The sequence below is a fragment of the Somniosus microcephalus genome, chromosome 25 (genome assembly GCF_052327205.1).
Source record: "Somniosus microcephalus isolate GS21.2 chromosome 25, FLI_Smic_1.0, whole genome shotgun sequence".
NCBI lineage: Eukaryota > Metazoa > Chordata > Chondrichthyes > Squaliformes > Somniosidae > Somniosus > Somniosus microcephalus.
Window position 1 is genome coordinate 29,686,707 of NC_141011.1, and position 27,764 is coordinate 29,714,470.

General features: G+C 47.2%; 1 protein-coding gene across 2 annotated transcripts in view; it reads right to left on the reverse strand.

The window, feature by feature from the left end:
- The window catches only part of ano11 (anoctamin 11), a 63,483-nt gene that overhangs the window by 19,619 nt on the left and 16,100 nt on the right, over nt 1-27,764 (reverse strand). For both annotated transcript variants that reach the window (XM_085967023.1, XM_085967022.1), the window contains exons 7-17: nt 26,304-26,414; nt 25,883-26,048; nt 24,934-25,024; nt 15,247-15,343; nt 13,572-13,715; nt 11,777-11,914; nt 6,527-6,625; nt 3,932-4,034; nt 2,973-3,084; nt 1,364-1,418; nt 400-497 (exon numbers count right to left, since the gene is read on the reverse strand). In XM_085967023.1, the coding sequence (XP_085823149.1) occupies nt 400-497; nt 1,364-1,418; nt 2,973-3,084; nt 3,932-4,034; nt 6,527-6,625; nt 11,777-11,914; nt 13,572-13,715; nt 15,247-15,343; nt 24,934-25,024; nt 25,883-26,048; nt 26,304-26,414 (1,214 nt within the window). The remainder of the gene's footprint in view (nt 1-399; nt 498-1,363; nt 1,419-2,972; nt 3,085-3,931; nt 4,035-6,526; nt 6,626-11,776; nt 11,915-13,571; nt 13,716-15,246; nt 15,344-24,933; nt 25,025-25,882; nt 26,049-26,303; nt 26,415-27,764) is intronic.

The window sequence follows — 27,764 nt, forward strand, 5'->3', positions numbered from 1 at the left end:
TTTATGGTAATGGTAGAGTGAAGGATATGCTGGGCCATGAGGTTATAGATTGTGGTGGAATACAATTCTGCTGCTGCTGATGATGATGGACATTGATGTTCCCCACCCAGAGTACATTCTGTGCCCTTGCATTCTGTGATGGGAGGAGTCTGAGACATTGGCTGAAAGGTATGATTTTGTGAATATGACTAGTCTGTGGGACAGAGTAATTTATTTAATTAACTGAATTTAAATTCCCCAGCTGCCATGGTGGGATCTGAACTCACGTCTCTGGATCATTAGTCCAGGCCTCTGGATTACTAGTCCAGTAACATAACCACTATGCTACCGTTCCTCTTCCTCTCAGGTTATTCCTGGCCAGATGTTGTGTGTGACAAGGAATCGGAAATGCCTACTTACGGGATGACAAACTCCTGAATGTTGCTGATTATCTGTTTCCCCACCATGATGATGAAAAGTTGCTGGGCAAGTTCGATCAGACACCCTCCTGGGCCGCACTGTTGGAATCAAACAGAACAAGTCAATTCACACACACTGCAGTCTCTGTCAGGATGAAATATTACAACAGGCAGCTAGGAGAGAGAGAGGGAGAGGTGAGGAGCAGTGGTATGGAGCGACCAGGACAGGTAAAGTAATAATGAGCCACCTCCACAATTATTTTCCCAATGAATAAATGGCAAGAACCAAAAACAGCATCAACTGGAGGCTTCACTACATCTATCCTAAAGACAGAGGACAGTGCTTGACCCTGGGGATTCAGTGCTCTGGGAAAAAATAAGAATCTTCTCACTCAGTGCTCCGATGGACCACCCCCATGCCCCTCCCCCCCACAATCCACGTTCCTTTCTGCCTGCTTCAGAATCTCCTCCCGGCTGTTGGAGATGCATTCATTATGCAGCATTTCTCCCTGCTGTTCTCACCCTCACAGTAAAAGAGATCCAGGGCATGCTATTGGGAGACAGGGCTATCCTAGCCTCCCTTACACTTTCAAGCTAGTCTTAGCTACAAATAGAAAAAGGAAAAAAAATGCAAATGCTGCAATGAAAGCAGAAAATGCTGGAGATATAGAAAAGATCAGTCAGTCTTTGAAAAAGAAATGGCAGCTTAATGTTTTAGGTGTGAATGCACATCAGTGAGAAAAACAGGGAAAACCAGGACACAGTCTCTTCATTTCAGTATATGGACCACTGCGATGATCACGCAAGATCTAGGAATGGGAGCGGGAAGTGTGTGAGCGGGGAGCGGGTGAGCGCGTGAGCGAGTGTCTCTCTATGGAACAATTTACCCACACAGTCACTACCTCAGAAAAGGAGGGAAAATTTGGGGAAAAGAAATGGCCCTTTCCAGATGGTCCTGTACTTACATCCTCGTTCCTCATCCCAAACAGCTTGCCATAATGTCCCGGGTAACCCACAAACCTTAGGAAAAACAGACAAGAAATTCTTAGAAAGAAACTTTCCACTCTCAGTCCTGAGCAACAACAACTTGCATTCATTTATATAGCACCTTTAATGTAGAAAAAGAGTCCAAGGCGCTTCACAGAGGCGTAATCAGATAACAATGTCACCGAGTCGTAGGGCTAGAGGAGATGACAAAGATAGGGAGCAGCAAGACCATGAAGGGATTTAAACATGAGGATGAAAATTTTAAATTGGAGGCTTAGGGGGACTGGGAGACTGGCCGGGAGAGCATTGGAATAGTTGAGTCTGGAGGCAACAAAGACACAGATGAGAGTTTGATCAGCAGTTGGTCTGAGATAGGGGCAGAGGCGGACAATGTGGAAGTAGGCGGTCTTTGTAATATGGGCTTGGTAGCTCAGCTTGGGGTCGAATAGGATATTGAGGTTGTGAACAGACTGTTTCAACCTAAGACAGTGGCTGGAAAGAGGAATGGAATCAGTGACAAGGATTTAGAGTTTGTGGCAAGGGCCAAAGACGATTGCTTCAGTCTTCCCAATGTTTTAATGGGAGGAAATTGCATCTCACCCAAGACTGAATGTCAGACCAGCAGTCTAACAGTGCAAAGACAATGAAGGGGTTGAGAGATCGAACTGGGTGTCGAAGCTGACCTCATGTCTTCAGATAATGTCACCAAACGGCATCATGTTTATGAGGAAGAGCAGGATGGCAAGAATACCTTCTTGGCATCTCCAGAGGTATCAGTGTGGGGTGGGAAGAGAAGCCCATTGCTGCAGATGCTCTGGCTACAATTTAATAGGTAAGAGAGGAACCAAGTGAAGGTAATTCCATTGAGCTGGACAATGAAGGAGAGGGATGGTGTGGTCAACCATGTCAAAGGCAGCAGAGAGGTCAAGGAGGAAAAATGCACCATAGTCACAGAGGATGTAATTTGTGACTTTGATTAGGGCTGTTTCAGTAGTTTAACAGGAGTGGAAACCTGACTGGATAAATTCAAACACGGAGTTGCAGGAAAGATGTGATGTCATGTACCCCAAAACCATTATAAGGGTGGCTTTAAGTTAGAACTGCAAATATATTACTGAGTACTTTGGTGCTTTTTGTAATGAGAAACCAAGGTGAAGGGAGAGAGAAATTTGGGTTTTAAAACCATGTTGATTGTAGGGGGAAGTGAAGAACGAGTGAGATAAGGGATGCCACCATTTTCAGATACTGGGTTAGAGTGAATTATAGTAAGAGATAGTGTGATGAGACTTGATTTCAATACAGTGAGGATGGAGGAAGGACATATAGGAAATATCTCCATATTTGGAGCTTAGGAGGAGCAGAAATATTGATCAATGCATCCCCACATTGCAACGGTGTTTTCACTAGGGGCTGGACCCTCAGATATTGATACATATGTCCAAATCTTTCTTTACTATCTGTATCTATCTGCTTTGCAAATTCCCCACTTTTGTTTTTAATATAGTGACGTGCTTGGAAAATTGTCTCCAAGGATCATTAACATTCTCAACTGAACTCTAAAACTACGTATTTCTATTTTTGACTCACCTGCCTTTGACAAATGCCACGTAGAACGGGGAGGAGTAGAAGTTCACAAACTGGAACACAAACACTTTAAAGGTGAAAGCATCGTCGAACTGCGTCTGCGTGCGGTGCATCTCTGCACAAGACAGAAAAACAAGTATCAATGTGTAGTCTGGGAGCAAGAATGAGCATGTGTGCACATGTGTGTAGGACAACTAGTGCATATAAATACATGCACAGACACACAGAGAGAGTCATACACCCAGTGTGTACACAAACAGCCAATATACATTCTGACTCACACTATTACACACCCAGTTTATGCACACATACATTCAGGCCTGCAATCACACATAGCCTGACCACACTCTGACACACCACGGGGCTACAATATAAATATGATTTGCTACTCTTATATAGCAGAGTATGTAATTATACAGACTTCGTGTTTAATCGGCGGCAATGCTCAGTCATTTTCAGGCCAGGGTCAGAGGGCATTTTGAGTTTGTTGCAGAGTGGCTTCAACATGTTTATACTGGCCCTGTACAAACATACTGATGTTCTACATTTGACACTTGTGCAAACTCAACTGCCCTTGTTTCAGTAAACTGACCTTTTCAAATCACTTGTAAAAGCTTAATTTGTGTCAAATTATTCCACTTATGCAAATGCACATGTTTCGATTCCATGTGCTCCATCCTTGGGGCTTCCCAAAGATCAGGGCTGTGTTTCCTATTTTAGTGCACTTTAAACTATTGGTGTATTCCATTGGAAACTGGTCACAATCTAGATTGAAACTGGATAGAATGGCGTCAACTGGGATCTATAATGGACATCAAAGGGACCAAAAGCCTCTGTGTCTGGGTTGAATCTGACTTTGGTCTTAGAGCTGACAGACAGGGGGCAGAGCCATCAGCTTCTTTACACTAGATGAGGGTTGACTCCAGATTCACTGTGCTGGTGACCGGTGATCGTTTCCTTACCCCATCTGGTGAGTTTTTCTGCCAGTGAAGTGTAGATCTGGCCCATCAGCAGGATGAGTACAAGGTTTACCATGGAGCTGCTGATGTTTGCGATGTTTCCAGCCTGTTAGGGATTAACGTAATGCATTGAGTACAGCCCCAACAATTGGAACATGTGTAATATAACAACTAAACATGAGGACTGATCGCCTGGATGAGGAACCAGAAGGCTGCCGTCACCTGTGGAACTGTACCCCAACAACTGTTAGTGCCTTCGGGAGGAGGAGGAGAGAAAATTGGATCTTGATGATGTGTACGAGGGGCTTCCCTGGTGGTCTAACCAGCACATACTTGCTGCTGCAATATTTGAAGTCCCCCCTCACCGCTAAAGATTTAAGAAGATTCAGGATCTTCTGCATGGAAATATAATCTGGATATCATGAATCGAGAGCTGCCATCACTGGAGAAATGTCAGAAGTGACATTTATCATTAGCAATAGTGACACAGATTACAAACCAATTTAAAGAAAGAAAAGAAAAAGACTTGCATTTATATAGCGCCTTTCACGACCACCGGACGTCTCAAAGTGCTTTACAGCCGATGAAGTACTTTTGAAATGTAGTCACTGTTGTAATGTGGGAAACGCAACAGCCAATTGTGCACAGCAAGCTCCCACAAAAAGTAATGTGATAATGACCAGATAATCTGTTGCTTTTGTTATGTTGATTGAGGAATAAATATTGGCCAGGGCATATTACATTTACAAGTTACACGCATTAAAAAATGTTACATACTTAAAACAAACTGAGTTAGTGACCACCTGACCTCAAGAGGTTAATCTTCAACCAGTTCTCCACTACAGATCTGCACCTTTAATATTGAAGCCATGTGCTTCACCCAAAGGCAGGGCATTTCCACTGTCTAATCTACCACCACAGCTGGCTTGTATTTGTAGCTTCCTCACTCAAGTGGTACACGCTCCCTGTTCCCCAACGCACTCAATTCAGAATTCTTGTATTCATCTCGCCTCATTTTATCTCTGAAATCTCCTACAGCCCTGTTTCCCCCCTGAACACCCTGTTCCTCTGACTCTGACCGTCTGTGCATCTTCCTTCCATTTGCCAAACCACCAGTAGTGGCATTCTTCAGTTGCCTCAGTCCTTCCCTAATCTCTCTCTCCACATTTAAAAATTTCCTCAAAATCCACCTCTTCAGCCTAACCTTCAGTCATACCTCCAAATTTCTTTCTTCCTAGTTCAGTAACTGTTTTCATTATGCTTATTTGTGAGACATTGTTTACCTGAATAGTACAATATAAGTGGAAGTTGTCACTGTTAGTGCTGGGAAATGGAGCATTTTCCATTTCAAACACCCAGCGCCAGCCTCAGTCATTTTCAGGTCAGGTACAGCATGGATTAAATGCACAATAGAGCGCCCTCTACACTGCCCCATCAAACACTCTGGGCTGGATTTTCATTGAGGAAGCATGTAGGAGGCGGGACTACAACTTTCGGGGTTGTAGTCCCGCCTCCATCGAGTTGTGGACAACCTACGCGATTTTCACTTGATTGATCTTGTTGAGCCCGCCCAGCGGGCTCAGCAGGCCAATTAAGGGCCACCCGGCAACAGGTGACATCACAGACAGACATTTCATCTGTCAAGAGCTTTTGACAGATGAAATATTAGCGTTTCACAGCTCTTTGAAGCTGTCAAACACTGACAATCTGTACACCAAGTTAATTCCTTCCTCTCAGGATGATTTAGAGATCTCTCCGGAACAGAAAGCTGAATGCTGCAGATTTTGACAGATCGCGGCCATTCTGCTTTCTGTGCCGGTGAAATGAGGGACTCCCAAGACCTGAAGGAAGGAAGGCTGTAAAGGTAAGTACATGGAAGTAAAATTTCTTTAAACACTTTACACACACCAAACACACTTACTTCTGCACTCATGCACCCATCACTCACCTGAACATCTCGACCCCTCCAAGCCCTTCATCCCGACGCTAACTTGGCATGGTTTGGAGCTGTCGGGAATCCCACACTTCACCAATAAAAATAGGGATTAGGCTAAAAGCTGCCCGTTAACTACCTGTTAACAGGCAGTTAATTGGCACTAATCCCCTTCCCGCCTCGGGGAGGTGGGTCCCAGCGCGGGTCGGGTACCTGCCTCCTTTGAAACTGGCATGGAGGCGGGTTGGGGGCAGGATGGGTTCGTGCCCCCCGATTTCAAGATTTTAACCCCCCACACGCCTCCAATCCCGCCTCAATGAAAATCCTGCCCTCCCAGTCAGGTGCAGCACTGTTACATGCAGAGTAAAACTCCCTCAACACTACCTGAACAATGTGCCTTTGCCTCAGTATCAGTAGAGCGTCTACTATTACACCAGTATGACATTTTCCATTTCTCACATCCAATGTTTCCAAATTGTAAATTACTGCTGTTAGGAGCAGTGGTCACTAGGAACTTGATTTTAGGTTAAAGACAATACAATATGATAAATTGTGTTTGGCTCCTGTAGCAGAGCTTCATGCACACGGGAACGTGAACATTGGCCTTAATTATTTAAAACAGCGCAACAGCAGTTAATACACAGGGTGGGTTACCCTTCTCTCACCTGGGTCATTAGAATGGCGTTGCCTGTGTGGTACATCATCATACTGATAATCCCACGGTACATGATCACTGTCACCAGGAAAATCATCACTACAAACAGCTGGGCAGGGCAGGAAATATGTGAAATGGAAAGAGTGATAATCGAGGGCAGAATCAAGGGATAGGAAGAGAAAGAACGGGAGAACAGCAACAGAGGAGATATAAAATAAAGAGAATGAGAAATGGAAGAACAAGAAAGACAAAAAGGAAGTTGCAAAAAGAATGAAAGTGTGAATGAGAAAAGAGTGGAAAGGAGAAAGAAAAAGCCAAAAAGGAGTGAAGAAGAGAATAGAAATAACGATTAGTATTTCATCAAAACTATTGGCATTTCATCAAAATTATTAGAAGCAATAAATCCCAGCCCAATTAAACCAGCAGAGCCCAACAAGCCTCCAACACTCCCCATTAAACCAATACAGCTGAACACACCCACTAATCCCATTAAACCAGCACAGCCCAATACCCCTCAGCATCCTCCAATAAACCAGCACAACCCATTACCCCCCTTTAACTAGGTATGTTCTTTCCCAACAGTGGAAATACAATGTGAAAACTTTCCTATGCCCAGCACGGTCTTAATCTTAATGAGCACCAAACAGGTCAGATTACACATCTTTTGCATGGGATCCTGTGTGCTGGGCATTAGAAACTATCACAATTCAATTGTCAAGAGCATGTGCAGCATAGGAGTGAATAAAACAACTAAAGCAAGCTCTACCTTCCATTTTAACATTCCGAGCCTGGAATTATTCATATTTAGGGGTGTCAGTTGAGGCATTTACTTTACGTACTGATGCTGGTGCCTGTCCCATCTTTGGTTCAGTGAGGTGGCTCTGCTGCCAGCAGTTCAGGGACTGAAGGCTGGTGTGGGAGAAATGGGTTTTGCTTCCTGGGACACTGGCACCAGTACTGGGGCAGGAGGGAGCTGTTCCGTTGGGACGGGCTTCACTTGGCCAGTGCTGGGACTAGAGTCCTGGCGGATCATATAACTAGGGCTGTAGAGAGGGCTTTAAACTAACTAGTGGGGGGGAGGTTCCTAGAGAGCAAATAATAAAAATGACAACAGAGAAGGTCATAGGCTTAGGTAGCAGTGGGGAAATTAAAAACCAGAGCGTGTCAGGAAGGGGCAGAAGGCATGGAGTAAAAGGTAAAGTAATAAAAAGGGCAAAAGCAGGAACTAAGTGTCACAAAACATATTTGAAAGTTCTCTATCTGAATGCACGTAGCATTCGTAACAAAATAGACGAGTTAATGGCACAAATAACTACATATGGGTATGATCTTGTGGCCATTACAGAAACATGGCTGCAGGGTGACAATGCCTGGGAATTAAACATACCAGGTTATTTAACGATCAGGAAGGACAGGTAGGAAGGAAGGGGAGGTGAGGTGGCTATGTTAATAAAGGAAGGAATCACTGTAATACAGAGAAATGATATTGGGTCAAAAGATCAGGATAATGAAACAGTTTGGGTGGAGGTAAGGAATAATAAGGGGAAAAAAAACATTAGTGGGCGTAGTCTATAGGCCTCCGAACAGTTGCAACTCTGTTGGACGGAGTATCAATCAGGAAATAGTTGAGGCTTGTAATAAGGGAACATCTATAATTATGGGGGATTTTAACTATCATATTAATTGGACAAATCAAATTGGGCAGGGCTGCCTTGAGGATGAGTTCATTGAGTGTATTAGGGATGGGTTTCTTGAGCAGTATGTAACTGAACCGACCAGGGGGCAAGCAACCTTAGATCTGGTCCTGTGTAACGAGACAGGATTAATTAAAAATGTCCTAGTAAAGGATCCCCTTGGAATGAGTGACCATAACATGGTTGAATTCCATATTCAATTAGAGGGTGAGAAGGTTGGATCTCAAACAAGCGTGCTAAGCTTGAATAAAGGAGACTATGAAGGTATGAGAGCGGAATTGAGTAGAGTGGATTGGGAAAATAGATTAAAGGGTAAGACGATACATGATCAGTGGTGTACATTTAAGGAGTTATTTTACAACTTCCAAAAAATATATATTCCGAGAAGAAAAGGGTGTAAAAGAAAAGACAGCCATCCGTGGCTAAGTAAAGAAATTAAGGATAGTATTCGACTAAAAACAAGGGCATATAAGGTAGCCAAATCTAGTGGGAGGATAGAGGATTGGGAAAACTTTAAAAGACAGCAAAAAATAACAAAAAGATTGATTAAGAAAGGGAAGATAGATTATGAAAGTAAATTAGCAAAAAATATAAAAACAGATAGTAAGGCCTAGAAATTGGGTTTTGGCTTAGCCAGGGCTTTAGCGCCGGAAGTTAGTGCCGGCGCTAAGTCCCCCTGCGCGCGCCAAAAATTCAGTAGCGCCGCGCCCAAACGGCTGCCGGCGCTACTGAAGGGTCTTAGCGCCTGGAAAAGGGCGCTAACTGCCGTTTAGCGCCGCAATTCCGGCGCTGCGGCACCCGATGCGGTGCGGCAGGCTGGGGAAGTGCAGGCCTCCTCCTTCCGTTAAGGAGGAGCTGCCTGCACCCGGCCGCGGCCCGCGCAAATCTGTTTAAGAACGAGCCCGGCACCTCGGACAAGTGCCGGGCTTGCATCTGTTCCGGGGGGGGGGGAGAAGTCCGGGGAGGGAGCTGTGGGCAGGCGGCCGGCGGGAAAGCAGCCGGCCACCGCGGGGCCTTTAATGCGCCGGCGCAAACACATGTTGGACTCTGTTGCCAGAGTCTTAGTTGCGGCTGCCACGGGCGAGGCGGCCGCAACTGAATTTCGGCGCTGGGGCCCGTCGGCATGGCAACCGGGACGCTGCGCACACCGATGACGTCATCGGTGCCGGCGCAGCGCTACCGGTGCAACGCCGCTTTAGGGCCCCAGGGAATTTTTCAACTGGCCATAACTCTGGCGCTAGTCCCTCTAGCGCCTCAAAAGCGGCGCTAAGGCTAGTGAATTTCTAGGCCTAAGAGCTTTTATGGTTATATAAAAAGAAAAAGGGTGGCTAAAGTAAATGTTGGTCCCTTAGAGGATGAGACCGGGAAATTAATGGTGGGAAATATGGAGATGGCAAAAACACTGAATGAATATTTTGTATCAGTCTTTACAGTAGAGGACACCAAGAATATCCCAACACTGGACAAACAGGGGGCTATAGGGGGGGGAGGAGCTAAACACGATCAAAATCACTAAGGAAGTGGTACTCGGTAAAATAATGGGACTCAAGGCGGATAAATCACCTGGACCTGATGGCTTACATCCTAGGGTCTTGAGGGAAGTGGCGGTAGGGATTGTGGATGCATTGGTAAGAATTTTCCAAAACTCCCTGGACTCAGCAAAGGTCCCGGCAGACTGGAAAACTGTTAATGTAACACCCTTATTTAAAAAGGGCAGTAGACAGAAGGCTGGAAACTATAGACCGGTTAGCCTAACATCTGTGGTAGGTAAAATTTTGGAGTCCATTATTAAGGAGACAGTAACAGGACATTTGGATAATCATAATTTAATAGGACAAAGTCAGCATGGTTTTATGAAGGGGAAGTCATGTTTGACAAATTTGCTGGAGTTCTTTGAGGAAGTAACATATAGGGTGGATAAAGGGGAACCAGTGGACGTAGTGTATTTAGACTTCCAAAAGGCATTTGACAAGGTGCCACACAAAAGATTATTGCTTAAGATAAAAAATCACGGGATTGGGGGTAATATTCTGGCATGGATAGAGGATTGGCTATCTAACAGAAGGCAGAGAGTTGGGATAAATGGTTCATTCTCAGAATGGCAATCAGTAACAAGTGGTGTTCCGCAGGGGTCGGTGCTGGGTCCCCAACTCTTTACAATCTATATTAACGATTTGGAGGAGGGGACCGAGTGTAACATATCAAAGTTTGCAGATGATACTAAGATGGGAGGGAAAGTAGTGAGTGAGGAGGACATAAAAAACCTGCAAGGGGACATAGACAGGCTAAGTAAGTGGGCAGAGATTTGGCAGATGGAATACAATACTGGAAAGTGTGAGGTTATGCACTTTGGCAGGAAAAATCGTAGAGCAAGCTATTATCTTAATGGCAAGAAACTGGAAAGTACTGAAGTACAAAAGGATCTGGGGGTCCTGGTGCACGAAACTCAAAAGGTTAGTATGCAGGTGCAGCAAGTGATTAAGAAGGCCAATGGAATGTTGGCTTTCATTGCTAGGGGGATAGAATATAAAAATAGGGATGTATTGCTTCAGTTGTACAAGGTATTGGTGAGACCGCACCTGGAATACTGCATACAGTTTTGGTGTCCATACTTAAGAAAAGACATACTTGCTCTCGAGTCAGTACAAAGAAGGTTCACTCGGTTAATCCCGGGGATGAGGGGATGGACATATGAGGAGAGGTTGAGTAGATTGGGACTCTACTCATTGGAGTTCAGAAGAATGAGAGGCGATCTTATTGAAACATATAAGATTGTGAAGGGGTTGGATCGGGTGGATGCGGGGAGGATGTTCCCGATGATGGGTGAAACTAGAACTAGGGGGCATAGTCTTAGAATAAGGGGCTGCTCTTTCAAAACTGAGATGAGGAGGAACTACTTCACTCAGAGGGTGGTAGGTCCATGGAATATGCTGCCCCAAAAAGCTGTAGAAGCTACATCATTACATAAATTTAAAACAGAAATAGACAGTTTCCTAGAAGTAAAGGGAATTAAGGGTTACGGGGAGCGGGCAGGAATTTGGGCATGAGTCTAGGTTCGGATCGGACATGGCCCTGTGGGTAGCGGAGCGGGCCCAGGGGCCGTGTAGCCTGATCCTGCTCCTATTTCGTGTGTCTAATTATGTTAGATTCAGGAGATGGTTCTGTGATAGTAGATTGGCGGTTAGGATCAGATCAGCCATGATCTTATTAAATGGCGGAGCAGGCTCGAGGGGCCGATTGGCCTACTCCTGCTCCTATTTCTTATGTTCTTATGTTCTTAAAATCCACCTCTGCTAGAACAACAATGGAAATATGTGTGGCAGACAGCATGGGCCGCCTCTATTTTATCTCTGTGCGAGTGGGCTGCCTGCTTGGCCTGCCCATATTTTCACAAGTCTTCTCTGTGCAGACTTTCCCCAGCAATTGCAGAAGGACTGTAGTCAGAAATGAAAGTCACAATTCTTGGCTTTGAAACAACTGCCCATGAATCGGAGTCTGGACCCCAGGTTCTAAGAGGCAGGAGCACCCAAAGGTCCAATTCTTTTCGATAAAATCTGAACTCTTACCATAATTATAATAACCATGGACCCTGTGATGATCCGGGACATGCGGTCTTTCTCAGGGAAATACGGCTCCTTGACCCCTGTGATTGGATTCTGTTCCATTGTTGGTGCCATTGCTGCAAACTCAGGTCTGGGACGTTCCTGCAGGAAAAGAGCTTCTGTTACAGAGCAGATCCGAGTGCTGGCCTTAACCCCCTCTGATACCTGGTAATGTCGTCCTTCATTTCACCCTGTTGTTAACACCCAGCGCCATTACTGTACACAAGCGTTGAAAAGAATGGTTCAACAATTGGTTTAGGGGGGAATCACTGATGGCCCAAACCATGACATTTTTTTAGCAAAACCTTTGCCGCCAAGTAGAACAAAGCCAAACAGCAACTATTCAAAGTCAAGCATCTACTTTCCAACTGTACGGGACCACATGGGAGAGATGCCTCTGACACCCAACTCTTCTTTCTTACATTGGAACCACTAGTGGAGACAGTCACCCACACAAACAACAGCCTTTCATCCTCCCTCAACACATCAGTATCACAGCTCCTGGACCTGTCCTCCTCTTCTTTCGTATGGTAGTAGCAAAGCAAATCAAATGTCAATATCTAAGTCAGGTATCCAGGCCAAAGCTTCCGGTGTAACAGCGTGGAGATCTTGTAGGCTGCCTGTGAATTTCCTCTGAGGGCAGCGCTCAATGATGTGCTCCAGGGTCTGATTAGGAGCTCCACAGTCGCATGATGGAGATGCTTTAATCTTCCATCTGTGGAGAAGGAGGCAGCATCTACCATGACCGGTTCTGAGGCAGTTGATGGTTGTCCACTGTTTGCGAGGAAGGTTTGATCCTTCAAGTTGTACTGTGGGGTCCTCTATAAGGAATCCATTCAGTATGTCACAGTTCGTCCAAGCATTTTGCCATCGGTTATCAAGGCTGAGGGGAGATCGCTGAAGGGCTTCGGCGACGGTCCAAAATGGCCTCCTAGATTTGAGACGGGTTGGTGGTAGGTTGTTCAAGTCAGCCTGGATCGGCATGTCTTTGTTGGGGTAGCGGTGTATTCTCTGGAGTCTGTATATTTGCAGCGTAGGTGTGGTGGTTCGATGTTTGCAAGCATGGGCAGCCAAGGTGTTGGTGCCGATAAAAGCGTACTGATGATAATTCTCATAGTAGAATTCAGCTGGACATCAACGGATTTAATATGCGGACTTGATAGCCATGTCCTTGCTAGATATATTGTAAATTGGCAAAAATCTGAAATTATGCCATTTTGTCCCCATTGCCTTCTTGATATCATTCAGCACCTTCTATTCAGATGGGCTAGAAATGCCCTGAGTATCTGGGGCTCATGATTATACTTGCAGAGGTTGGTTGGGTCAGTATCTCCAGGATGTAATGCTCAGCATAGATGTGTGTCAGTGCGTTGCCCCAGAGTACATCAGTTGTCTATAGCTGCTCAGAGAATCAACTATTTCATTAACACAATATCACTGTCCACTCCTTCTGCTTATTATGATTTTACACAATGTTTTTGATTTTATTTAGAATGAGACTGTAACAGTGCCCGGAGACATGATGGCTACCCAAACCACTATCCACAAGCCTCGAGCACCGTCCTTCCACTGGGATTGCTTTCGTGTCAGCTCCATATCATTTCAGAAGATATGAAAAATTATCTGAGATTTTACTATCAGTGGAAATGTTGAATGTGATTTGCCTTTAAAGGGAGAATTAAGCTTTCAAGGATCTTGATGTAAACAACAGGTCTGGTCTGGACTTACAGGATGAATCATATGTAATTTTTAGTCTCACCTCCTCCTCCTCAAAGTTTATGCAGTCCCAGTGATGTGCCAGAGTGGCATTCTTACGCTTCCAATACTCCAGGAAGGTTACTGCCCAGAAAGACATGAAGATGCTGAAGAAGACTGTGCCAGGATGGTCAAAGAGGTAACCCAGCTGCAGAGCACAGAGGTAATGAGACAACAACAGACAAGTCAGAGCTGTGGGGTTTCCCATTAGGAATGCAAATCTTTAAGAAATGGATCTTGCGGTCATTATTGAATTATGTTCTATTAATTAATAGAGGTCAGAACTATCAGGAAAGGCTGAACAGGCTGGGGTTCTTTTCTCTAGAAAAGAGAAGGCTGAGGGGTGACCTGATAGAGGGCTTTAAAATTATGAAGGGGCTGGATAGGGGGTGTCCAAAACTAGGGGTTATAAAGATAAGATAATTATTAATGAAGTCAATAAGAAATTCAGGAGAAACTTCTTTACCCAGAATCAGGTTAGAATGCTGAACTTGTTATCACAGGGAGTAATTGCGGCGAGTAACACAGATGCATTTAAGGGGAAGCTAGATAAACACATGAGGGAGAAAGGAATAGAAGGTTATGTTGCTAGGGTGTGATGAAGCAGGGTGGGAGGAGGCTTGTGTGGAGCATAAACACTGGCATAGACCAGTTGGGCCGAATGGCCCGTTTTCTGTGCAGTAATTTCTATGTAAAGAAAAACTTACATTATATAGCGCCTTTCACAACTACCAGACGTCTCAAAGTGCTTTACAGCCAATGAAGTATATTTGAAGTGGAGTCACTGTTGTAATGTGGGAAACGTGGCAGCCAATTTGCGCACAGCAAGCTCCCACAAACAGCAAGGTGATAATGACCAGATAATCTGTTTTTTTGTTATGTTGGTTGAGGGATAAATATTGGCCAGGACACCAGGGACAACTCCCCTGCTCTTCTTCGAAATAGTGCCATGGGATCTTTTACGTCCAACTGAGAGAGCAGACAGGGCCTCGGTTTAACGTCTCATCCGAAAGACGGCACCTCCGACAGTACAGCACTCCCTCACCACTGCACTGGAGTGTCAGCCTAGCTTTATGTGCTCAAGTCACCTAAAGGGTTTGAAGACCTGTCAGTGTTTAATGGGTTCACAATCTGCATTGGTGAAACAAAGGGGTGGTAATGAGTGAGTGACAAACTTCCTTCATGTTCGCTTTTTCTGTCCTCTCTCCTCCTTAGTATGAAGTGAGAGAGAACTCCAGTGGCAGGCAACAGCCAGCACTTCCATGTAGCAATGGTGAGTCCACTCCTGTTGAGAGAGAGAATCTGTAGTTACACAGATAGGGCAGTCCTGTGGGACCTAGATGGATTTAGGTCACAGCTCAGCCATGATCTCATTGGTTGGCGAACAGGCTCGAGGGGCTAAACGGCCTACTCCTGTTCTTATGTGGGCCATTTATTCATCACCAGACTGTCCTCAGGCAGCAATTTGTGATATCACTACAGCATGGATACTCCATGGACACAGATGTAAAAAGCTGTGGGACCCACACCAGCAATAAGATATTAAAGAATGCTGGAACCAAAGGACTCTAAATACAGTTGACCTAATGTAGACACAAAAGCAAGTAGCTACACAACCACAGGCACCAATTAAATAAACACATACACGCAAATAATAACCACAGTTTTAAAAGACTTACTTCAGCCATGGAACAGATCTCCGAAATATTCCAGGTGTCACAGGTGTCACAGAGAGGACACATGAGGTACTGGTTGCTGATATTACAAATCTCTTCTCTGCAAGAAGTAAAACACATAGTCAATGTACAGGTCTGTGTGCACAGTCTCTCTGTCACACTACACGTATCTTCTGCACAGGTTTTAATCAACAGGGTTGGTAATTGGTTACATGGGCTGAATGCCTTCTCTCTTCCCCCACATTAATTGCTCCTCCCAAGATTTCTTTCAACCTTTCCCGAAGACAATGAATCATTCTGGGGTACAGTTTCACAGCAGCCACCCTTGGGTACCTCACTCAAATGGCCAATCTGCCATGTGCAAGATTAAATAGTGAGAGTGGGTTAACTTGACCATGGTGGACATTCAGCCACATCCAAACCCAACCTCACCCGATATGTATTACGCACACATGCACACACTTTCCAACTGGGATTGCCAGCTAGTGATCAGGAGCAGGAACCGGGCCTGGTATTCACCTCCCGGGCCCAGGACCATTGAGGACAATTGTAGCATCCGCATTTTTCTGCCCTTAATGAGGTCAGCTAACTCAGCACAAACTGGGGATCGGATCCTGGAGCCTTTCCTGGTCTGTTTGACTCAGTTCCATTCTGGGCAGTGCACTTGTCCACTGAGTTACCAGGCACAGCTTTCTTACATTCTTATTCTATTTGCCCGATGTTGTCCCAAAGTTTTCCATGTCTGGTAATCCAGCACACCTGAATCTTGTCTCCGATACTCTATACTTAATTATATAACCTTTCTGGTGTTACCATATTTGCTAATTTTGCAAGCCAATATGTGCTGCTTTCCATTTCCCAACAGTAAACCTGTTCGCCAACCAATGAGATCATGGCTGAGCTGTGGTTAGCACTGTTGCCTCACAGCGCCAGGGACCCGGGTTCGAATCCAGCCTCGGGTGACTGTCTGTGTGGAGTTTGCACATTCTCCCTGTGTTTGCGTGGGTTTCCTCCGGGTGCTCCGGTTTCCTCCCACAGTCCAAAGATGTGCGGGTTAGGTTGATTGGCTATGATAAATTGACCCTTAGTGTTAGGGGGATTAAATATGTGGGGCTACAGGGATAGGGTGGGATATGTGTTGGTGCAGGCTCGATGGGCCGAAATGGCCTCTATCTGCACTGTGGGGTTTCTGTGATTCTGTGATTCTAAATGCGGTTTGCATTCATCTGCTCCTTTAAGCTTTTTATTAATTAGTTAATTAATTAAAAAAATTACAACATCTAATAACACAATTCACTACATCCTCCTCAATTCTATAAGAGCGCATTTCAAGTCTAGAGGAATTTTATCAAAAGCTTTCTGAAAACATTAATATACAAATTCCACCACACTACCATCATTCATCGACTCAAGTCACATATTCAAACTATATAAAATAAATTTCTTATGGTGCCTTTATTCTCACTAAATTTCTTTTATTGGGAACGGTTGCATAGTGGTAATGTCACTGGGCTAGTAATCCAGAGGCCTGAACTAAGGATGCAGGAGACGTGAATTCAAATCCCACCACGGCAGCTGGGGAATTTAAATTCAATTAATTAAATAAATCTGGAATAAAAAGCTAGTAACCATGAAACTATCGGATTGTCGTAAAAACCCATCTGGTTCACTAATGTCCTTTAGGGAAGGAAATCTGCCGTCCTTACCTGGTCTGGCCTATATGTGACTCCAGACCCACAGCAATGTGGTTGACTCTTAACTGCCCTCTGAAATGGCCTAGCAAGTCACTCAGTTGTAACTTGATGCGCTATCAATTACTCAAAAGACTGAGGTTAAGCGAGTAACTAACAGGCTTTTATTAACAAGAGAATGAAGGTGTGCCTCGAGTGGTCGACCAGTCCAGAATACAGAGGGACTATGGAGCAGTCACCTTTATAACTGGACTCGTGGGAGGAGTCAGCCGAGGCATGTACAGACATGTACACAGTGGAATACAAACACCTACACAGGCAGGTATAACAGTGGTTTACCACATTCACCCCTTGTTTAAAAATGAGTCCGGCGGGGTGAAGTGTATTAAAAGTTTGTGTATTGGAGTCTCTCCGGAGGTCTTGTCTGCCGCTGTGATCAACGTGGCGACGGCAGGGGTAGTGAAGCTTCCGGCGTCGAGTCCCGCGTAGGCTGGGGCACTGGTGTGTAGTCCTCGTGGGTGTCGAGCGGGTCGCGGGGCCCAGGCGTGCCGTCTGCTGGGGTTGGATATTGGATCGTGGGGGGGGGGGGGGTGGTAGTGGGTAGTGGGTTACTGGGGCCCCCGAGGGTGCGAGGTCTCGTATGGAGACTGTGTCCTCCCGCCCGTCCGGGTACGCAATGTAAGCATACTGGGGGTTGGCGTGGAGGAGGTCAACCCTCTCGACCAGGGGGTCCGTTTTATGGGTCCTCACGTGTCTTCTCAGTAGGACCGGCCCTGGGGACGTCAGTCATGGCGGTAGCGATGTCCCCGATGTGGACTTCCTTGGGAAGACAAACATTTTCTCATGAGGGGTGGCGTTAGTGGCAGTGCAGAGCAGTGACCGAATAGAGTGGAGCGCATCGGGGAGCACATCCTGCCAGCGGGAGGTCGGAAGGCCCCTAGACTTTAAGGCTAGGAGGGCGGCCTTCCAAACTGTCGCATTCTCTCTTTCCACCTGTCCGTTCCCCCGGGGGTTGTAACTGGTGGTCCTGCTTGTGGCAATACCCCTAGCGAGCAGGTACTGGCGGAGTTCGTCGCTCATAAACGATGAGCCCCGGTCGCTATGGATATAGCTGGGGAAACCGAACAGGGTGAAGAGGTCGTTCAGACATTTAATGACCGTGGCACTGGTCATGTCCGGGCAGGGGATGGCGAACGGGAAACGGGAGTACTCATCAATAATGTTGAGGAAGTACACATTGCGGTCGGAGGAGGGGAGAGGCCCTTTAAAATCAACGCTCAGGCGCTCGAAGGGGCGAGTGGCTTTTATCAGGTGAGCCCTGTCTGGTCTATAAAAGTGCGGTTTGCACTCAGCGCAGGCTTGGCAGTTCCTGGTCATGGTCCTGACCTCCTCAATGGAGTAAGGCAGGTTGCGGGCCTTGATGAAGTGGAAGAACCTGGTGACCCCCGGGTGGCAGAGGTCATTGTGGAGGGCCCGCAGTCTATCGATCTGCGCGCTGGCGCAGGTGCCACGCGATAGAGCATCCGGGGGTTCATTGAGCTTCCTGGGCCGGTACAAGATCTCGTAATTGTAGGTGGAAAGTTCGATTCTCCACCTCAAGATCTTGTCGTTTTTGATTTTGCCCCTCTGCTTGTTGTTAAACATAAAAGCAACTGAACGCTGGTCAGTGAGCAGGGTAAGTCGTTTTCCGGCCAGGTAGTGCCTCCAATGACGCACAGCCTCCACAATAGCCTGGGCCTCCTTCTCAACAGCGGAGTGTCTGGTCTCCGGGCCCTGGAGGGTTCGTGAAAAGAAGGCCACGGGTCTCCCCGCCTGATTAAGGGTAGCGGCCAGGGCAAAGTCGGACGCGTCGCTTTCCACCTGGAAGGGGATGGATTCGTCCACTGCGTGCATGGTGGCTTTGGCAATGTCTTCCTTGATACGGTGGAAGGCTAAGCGGGCCTCTGCCGTCAAGGGAAAAGAGGTGGACTTGATCAGCGGACGGGCCTTGTCCGCATAGTAGGGGACCCACTGGGCGTAATAGGAGAAAAACCCTAGGCACCTCTTCAGGGCCTTGAGGCAGTGGGGGTTCCATAAGGGGACACATCCGGTCGGGGTCGGGACCGATGACTCCGTGTTCCACAACACAGCCAAGGATGGCGAGGCGGCTTGTGCGGAATATGCACTTCTCCTTGTTATACGTCAGGTTCAGGAGTTGGGCGGTGCAGAGGAATTTTTCGAGGTTTGCGTCATGGTCCTGCAAGTCATGGCCGCAGATGGTCACATTGTCCAGATATGGGAAAGTGGCCTGCAACGCATTTTGATCGACCATCCGGTCCATCTCCCTTTGGAAGACGGAGACCCCGTTGGTGACGCCAAAGGGAACCCTAAGGAAGTGATAGAGGCGGCCGTTTGCCTCAAAGGCAGTATACTGGCGGTCCTCAGGGCGGATAGGGAGCTGGTGGTATGCTGATTTCAGGTCAATGGTCGAGAAGACGCGGTACTGCGCGATCTGGTTGACCATATCAGCTATGCGGGGGAGTGGGTAAGCGTCCAGCAGGGTGTAGCGATTTATTGTCTGGCTGTAGTCGATGACCAGGCGCTGCTTCTCGCTGGTCTTAACGACCACAACCTGGGCTCACCAGGGGCTGGTGCTGCCCTCAATAATCCCCTCCTTCAGGAGCCGCTCCACTTCGGTTTTAATGAAAACCCTGTCCCCGGCACTGTATCGCCTGCTCTTTGTGGCGATGGGCTTACAGTCGGGGGTGAGGTTAGCGAACAGTGGGGAGGGGGGGGGTGACTCTGAGTGTGGAGAGGTTTCACCTGGTGCGCGGCGGGCAATTTGGAAGCTGCTGGCTGCGGACTGTGAGTGGGGGGAGGGGTCCACCGTACGCCATCGTAACACTTTTAAGGTGGCACTGAAAATCTAACCCCAGTAGAACGGCAGCGCAGAGGTGGGGCAGGACCAGAAGTTTAAAATTATCGTACACAGTCCCGTCTACTAAGAGTGTCACCACGCAGTAGCCGCCAATGTCCGCCGACTGGGACTCGGAGGCCATAGAAATCCGCTGGTGCGCAGGCAGGACTGGGAGAGAGCAACGCCGCACCGTGTCGGGGTGGATGAAGCTCTCCGTGCTCCCAGAGTCAAAAAGGCAGGTTGTTTCGTGACCATTTACCTTAATGTCCATTGTGGACTGGGCCAGTTGGTGCGGTCTCGCTTGGTCCAGCGTAACGGAGGCCAGCGTAGGGGTCGGTGTGTCGCTGCGGGTATCAGATGAGGCGGTGTTGGGGGCCTGCTGCGTCCCGGCTGGCGTCCAAGATGGCGGCGTCCATGATCCCCATGTGGCTGGAGGTGTCCAAAGTGGCTGCTGTTCCGGTGGTTCGCACATGGCTGGGGAGGCCCAAGATGGTGGCCGCACGGCCCACACGCGGCACTGCTAGGGTTCGGGGTGGCTTTGGCCCTGCAGACGCTGGCGTAGTGTCCCTTCTTCCCGCAGCCCGAGCAGATCGCATTTTTCGCCGGGCAGCGCGCTCTGGGGTGTTTGGCCTGGCCACAGAAGTAGCATTTCTGGCCTTGGGACACTGCTGCGGTAGTTGGGCCGTTGCTGGGATGTGGCTGGGGTGGCACGGCGCTATGAGACGGTCCTACCGTGTCCCAGGCTGTCGTTCCCCGCGGCGTCCACGGTGCAGAGGAGTAGGCATCCAAGCCCCGGTAGGCTGTGTCCAATGATAGTGCGAGTTCAGAGGCCTTGTTGAGGTCGAGGTCACTCTGCTCCAACAGTCGCTGTCGGGTGTAATTGGACCTGTGGCCCGCTACAAAAGCGTCCCGGATAAGTTCCTGTGTGTACACGGCGGCCTTTACATCCTTACAACCACAGGCCCGGCCAAGCACAGACAGTGCCTGAAGGTATTCCTCGGTCGACTCCCCAGGAGGTGCCTGGCGTACACCTCGTTCACTGGGCGCGTGTACTGGTCCTTGAGGAGCTTGAGAGCAGCCGTGTACGAGGTCGCGTCCTGGATGACCGAGTACGCTCGGTGGTTCACTTTGGAAGTCAGGACATCCAGTTTGTCCTCATCCGATTTGACCGTTGCAGCGGAGGCGATCAGGAATCTTTCAAAGCACCTAAGCCAGTGAGCAAACTTGGTGGATGCGTCCGCCTCCCGATGGTCTAAGTCCAGGCATGCTGGTGTGAGGATCTTCTCCATTATAAAAAATCTTGTTAATAAAATTGATGCGCTATCAATTACTCAAAAGACTGAGGTTAAGCGAGTAACTAACAGGCTTTTATTAACAAGAGAATGAAGGTGTGCCTCGAGTGGTCGACCAGTCCAGAATACAGAGGGACTATGGAGCAGTCACCTTTATAACTGGACTCGTGGGAGGAGTCAGCCGAGGCATGTACAGACATGTACACAGTGGAATACAAACACCCACACAGGCAGGTAGAACAGTGGTTTACCACATAACTAACCGCCACAAAACAAAATAATAAGAATGAAACCGGACGGACCACCCGGCATCAACCTCGGCAATGGCTACAGACATGACAACGGCACACCCAGCCCAGTCGACCCTGCAAATTCCTCCTCACCAACATCTGGGGACTTGTGCCAAAATTGGGAGAGCCGTCCCACAGACTAGTCAACAGCCTGGCATAGTCATACTCACTGAATCATATCTATCAGCCAATGTCCCAAACTTCTCCATCACCATCCCTGGGTATGTCCTGTCCCACCGGCAGGACAGACCCACCAGGGTTGGCGGCACAGTGGTATACAGTTGGGAAGGAGTGGCCCTGGGAGTCCTCAAGATTGACTCCAGACCCCATGAAGTCTCATGGCTTCAGGTCTAGCATGGGCAAGGAAACCTCCTGCTGATTACCAACTACTGCCCTCCCTCAGCTGATGAATCAGTACTCCTCCATGTTGAACACCACTTAGAAGAAGCACGGAGAGTAGCAAAGGCACAGAATGTACACTGGGTCTTCAATGTCCATCACCAAGACTGGCTCGGTAGCACCTGTCGCAGATACATTGGTCCATGACAGTATTGGTAGCAGTGACGACCGCACAGTCACACACTGAGGACACCCTCTATCGTGCTAAATGGGATAGATTCAGAACAGATCTAGCAGCTCAAAACTGGGCATCCAGGAGGCGTTGTGGGCCATCAGCAGCAGCAGAATTGTATTCCACCACAATCTGCAACCTCATGGCCTGGCATATCCTTCACTCTACTATTACCATCAAGCCAGGGGACCAACCCTGGTTCAATAAGGAGTGCAGAAGAGCATGCCAGGAGCAGCACCAGGCATACCTAAAAATGAGGTGCCAACCTGGGGAAGCTGCAACACAGGACTACATGCATGCTAACCAGCGGGCTAAACGATCCCACAATCAATGGATCAGATCAAAGCTCTGCAGTCCTGCCACATCCAGTCGCGAATGATGGTGGACCATTAAACAACTAACGGGAGGAGGAGACTCCATGAATATCCCCATTCTCAATGATGGTGGAGCTCAGCACATGAATGCAAAAGACAAGGCTGAAGCATTTGCAACCATCTTCAGCCAGAAGTGCAGAGTGGATGATCCATATCGGCCTATTCCTGAGGTCCCCAACATCACAGAAGCCAGTCTTCAGCCAATTCAATTCACTCCACGCGATATCAAGAAACAGCTGAGCGCACTGGATACAGCAAAGGCTATGGGCCCCGACAACATCCCAGCTATCGTGCTGAAGACTTGTACTCCAGAACTAGCCGTGCCTCTAGCCAAGCTGTTCCAGTACAGCTACAACACTGGCATCTATCCGACAATGTGGAAAACTGCCCAGGTATGTCCTGCCCAGAAAAAGCAGGACAAATCCAATCCGGCCAATTACCGCCCCATCAGTCTACTCTCAATCATCAGCAAAGTGATGAAAGGTGTCATCGACAGTGCTATCAAGCAGCACTTACTCACCAATAACCTGCACACTGATGCCCAGTTTAGGTTCCACCAAAACCATGGTGAGAGATATGGAGATCGGGCGGGAAAGTGGAGCTGAGGTCGATGATCAGCCATGATCTTATTAAATGGCGGAGCAGGCTCGAGGGGCCGTATGGCCAACTCCTGCTCTTACTTCGTATGTTCTTATGACCACGTGGCTACCGACCTCATTACAGCCTTGGTCCAAACATGGACAAAAGAGCTGAATTCCAGAGGTGAGGTGAGAGTGACTGCCCTAGACATCAAGGCAGCATTTGACCGAGTGTGGCATCAAGGAGCCCGAGTAAAACTGAAGTCAACGGGAATCGGGGGGGGAAATCTCTCCACTGGCTGGAGTCATACCTAGCACAAAGGAAGATGGTTGTGGTGGTTGAAGGTAAATCATCACAGCCCCAGGACATTGCTGTAGGAGTTCCTCAGGACAGTGTCCTAGGCCCAACCATCTTCAGCTGCTTCATCAATGACCTTCCCTCCGACATAAGGTCAGAAATGGGGATGTTCGCTGATGACTGCACAGTGTTTAGTGCCATTCACAACTCCTCAGATAATGAAGCAGTCCATGCCCGCTGCAACAAGACCTGGACAATGTTTAGGCTTGGGCTGATAAGTGGCAGGTAACATTCACGCCACAGAGGTGCCAGGCAATGACTATCTCCAACAAGCGAGAGTCTAACCACCTCCCCTTGACATTCAATGGCATCACCATTGCCGAATCCCCCACCATCAACATCCTGGGGGTCACCATTGACCAGAAACTTAACTGGACCAGCCACATAAATAATGTAGTAACAAAAGCAGGTCAGAGGCTGGGTATTCTGTGGCAAGTGTCTTACCTCCTGACTCCCCAAAGCCTTTCCACCATCTACAAGGCACAAGTAAGAAGTGTGATGGAATACACTCCACTTGCCTGGATGAGTGCAGCTCCAACAACACTCAAGAAGCTCGACACCACCCAGGACAAAGCAGCCCGCTTGATTAGCGCCTCATCCACCACCTTAAACATTCACTCCCTCCACCACCGGTGTACCATGGCTACAGTGTGTACCAGGGCTTCTTCGGCAGCACCTCCCAAACGTGCAACCTCTTCCACATAGAAGGACAAGGGCAGCAGGCGCATGGGAACACCACCACCTCCAAGTTCCCCTCCAAGTCACACACCATCTTGACTTGGAAGTATATTGTCGCTAGGTCAAAATCCTGAAACTCCCTCCCTAACAGCACTGTGGGAGTACCTTCACCTCACGGACTGCAGCAGTTCAAGGCGGCAGCAAACCACCACCTTCTCAAGGGCAATTAGGGATGGGCAATAAATGGTGGCCTTGCCAGCGACGCCCACATCCCATAAACAAATTTTTTTTAAAAGGCTCTTCCATCAGAATCAACTCTAATATTTATCTAATTAAAGATGCTAAGTTGTAAGTTATAGAGCCTTGCTTTTGACCTTCTTAAGAGTTTGTGTCACATTTGCTATCTTCTGCTGCTTTCAAATTAAATCTCTGTCTGATAAGCTCCACCACATTTACGTCTCTCCACCATCTCTACTTCTCATTTCCATTAGTATCTCAGATGTTTTTACGTCAGTGTTTTATCTGCTGCTATTCATTAATCATCACTCTCATGAAATCACATGGATCCCCAAAGTACGTATCAGAGTACAAAAAGTACTGAAATGTTATGCCATAGAAATGATTGTGAAAAAAGTTATTAAAAAATTCTCCCGGCCTGACAGCCTTCTAACTATCTCACCTCTCATAAACTTAAGGGGTCCTACATGTTCCTTCACACTTCATGTACTATGAACACACCCAAAATACCCAGGTGTTCTATCAGAATAGTGATACCTGGGATATCTTGGTTTAATTCAAGGCATCCATAGGCCAGAGCCCTAGCATGTTATACGTTATGTTATATCAGGGTTGATATAACATCAGCTTGTGAAAGTTGTTCTTTCCAGTAAATGGGAGGCTGTTTTGTCTGGTAACTACATAGAGTTTGGTAGTTGTGTAGCTCCTGCAGCTCAGTGACTTACGCTGGCTTGTTCGTATTCATTGACATCAGTCCAGAGATGAAAACAAACGTCCCAACTAGAGCGGCAGGGAGAAGCCAAGCGGTGTAAAAACCTGCAGAGAAAGAGGTAAAAGGTTTCATGTACATTTTAAAATGTGGCAAACTTCCCAAGTGCTCCGATCATCAGTTGGATTATTTTGTGTCATAACATGGCCAGGTGCTGGTGGTCAATACAACCAGAGGAAATCTGTCCAGTTACCAATGGTGCGCCGTCTGCCCCACAATTTCAACATATGAATTCTGCCAATGCTTTCGGGAGAAAGAAAAGTCACAAAGACTACAGAGACTCCAGTGACTAAAATGATCCATGTGGTCTCTGGGATACAAGAAACACAAGGCAGACTCAGGCCTTATCCCTCAATCCTTTCTTACCAAATCTCCCAATCTCTACTCACCATATCCGTCAATTCCTTCTCCCTCAATCCCTTCTCTCCAAAAATACATCTAATCGTCTCCCGGCCACTTCAATGGCCTCCCCCTTGGGTGAAAAGGTTCTATCTGCCTTCCCTTCTTAATTTTACCTTCTTAATTTTCAACCTCTCTCTCTCTGCAGTTGATGCAAATATTAACTGAATGATGCAGATCTATGAAAATGCGCATTGATGACAGGTTCGATAATGCTTAGCTTCCATAACAAAGTAGCAATACCTGGCAGGAGTTTGTTGTGTTTGTAGTGTATGGTTTCAGAAATATTACCTTGATTCAAATTACCTTGCTTAACTCTATTATATAAAGTGAAGCCTGCTGAACCAGGCCTGATTACATTTATTGTTGCAATTGCATCCAGCATAGGCCTGGCCCAGATAAGAACACAGAGGAGAAGCAGTATTGGACCCATTGTTATAGCTGTATAACTCTTGACTGTTTCTTAGTCATTCCTTACACAAGGAACCAGAGAACAAGGAACTCACCCAGCCAAGCAAAGTAAATGGCAATCTTTTCTCCAAAGTACTCTCGGATATGATCAAGTGGTTGATATTTACACCAATTGGACCAACGAGCCCAGTACTTAAACAGACATTGTCTTGGATTCAGATCTTCTGGAGGTACTTCATACTCTGGCAACTCATATGGGCCCTACAGACAGCACAAGATACACCAACAGATGTCAGTACAAAAAGAGAGCATGAGTATTGAGAGAGATCATACAGAGGCTATCAGTACAGAAAGCGACAGAGAGAGAGCAAGAACTAGCTGTGGAAGAAATGACCAGACTTCGATCCAGCCTGCAGTTGACGGGCAGCCACTCGCTGGGGGACTGACACATAGTCCCCATTTTGTCACTCAAAATATATTTGAAATATAGATTTCCGTTATCCCAGTGCCTCTTACCTCATGGAGCGGGAAGGCAGAAGCAAAGATTCTTTCATTTAGCAAGCGATCAATCCCAATTTCTGCTCTTTTCCTTTTTCCGTATACTGTTTTGGCTAGAATTTCATACACCTGAAACCCAGAAAGATCCAGTGACTCACAAAACCTACGTTCGCATCTTACCCCAGAACAGCACCCCTACCCCATGCCCCTCTGACATCTCAATGCAACCCTCGCAAATATTCTACCAAATGTCCACAGCCACATTATTTCCCTTCCTAACACTCCACCCAACAACCCTAAACAACTCCACCCTATCCAATACCCCATTCAACACCTCCAAAAAACATCCTACCCAGGACTACCACCCAAGCCCAACCATTCAGGACTCATACTCACCACACCCACCCAACACCACCCAACACCTGCAGCCCATACTCTCAGTACCCAACTGCTCAGCACCTGACCATTCCCTTTCACATCACCTCACTGTTCCATTCATATGCCACATCCACCCTTAACTGCACACTAAACCCCTCAATCCCTCACTCACTCACCTTTACCACCTCCTCCAACCAACTCACTAATGCATTGCACATCCCTCTCATTGTCTGACCTCTGCGCTGTCACACCTACTTACCCTCAATTATTCTGTCTCGAGCTAAAATGAATTTCAGACAGAAATACTGTAGTTTCAAAAATGCAACAGCACAAGAGTTCTTAGGAACAGAAGGTGGCCCGTGGGTTCATCCTTTTTCAATAGATCAACCCCACCTACCCACTTTCTCACCATCCCTCAGTTCTTTTCCTGTCCACAAGCATATCTCTTGAACCCATTCATGCTGTCCACTTCAACGCCCCTGGCAACTTACTACACAACTCAACTTCCCTTCGGCACATTGCAGATTGTCAGACTCCACATACTGTTATGGCCTTAAGAGGGTACAGAAGAAAGTAACAAAGGCAATTCTAGTTAACCGGAATTTAAGTTATAGGGAGATGTGAAGGAAGTTGGGAATAAAAACAGAAATGCTGGAAGTACATAGAAGTTCAGTCAGTGGCTATAAAGAGGAAAGAGATTTTATGCCATTGTGAGGTGAAAATTCCTTTAGGCCCATTCTGGGGCCTGAAATGGGTGCTGCACATGGAGCCTGCCCCCCAACCAGGAGGCCAGAGGCCGGCCTGAAATTGGGCCGCTGGCTTCATTCATATTATTTCTGAGAGCTGCCGGCATTTGCCGTACCTCCGCAGCTCACGCACTTTAAGAAAATTACTATTTGGCCATTTGCCACAGTGGCAGTGGTCTGAAGGTATGGGGTGGGGGGGAGATGCAGAGCGGCAATGGAGGAGGAGGCTGAGAGTACTGTAGAATCGGGGGACCGTTCCTGCTCCTCCTGGCTCCACAACAATGATTTTTAAATTTATTTTTACCAAAAAAACTTAGCAGCCACTGAAGAAGCTCGGCTCGTCGCTATCCTATTT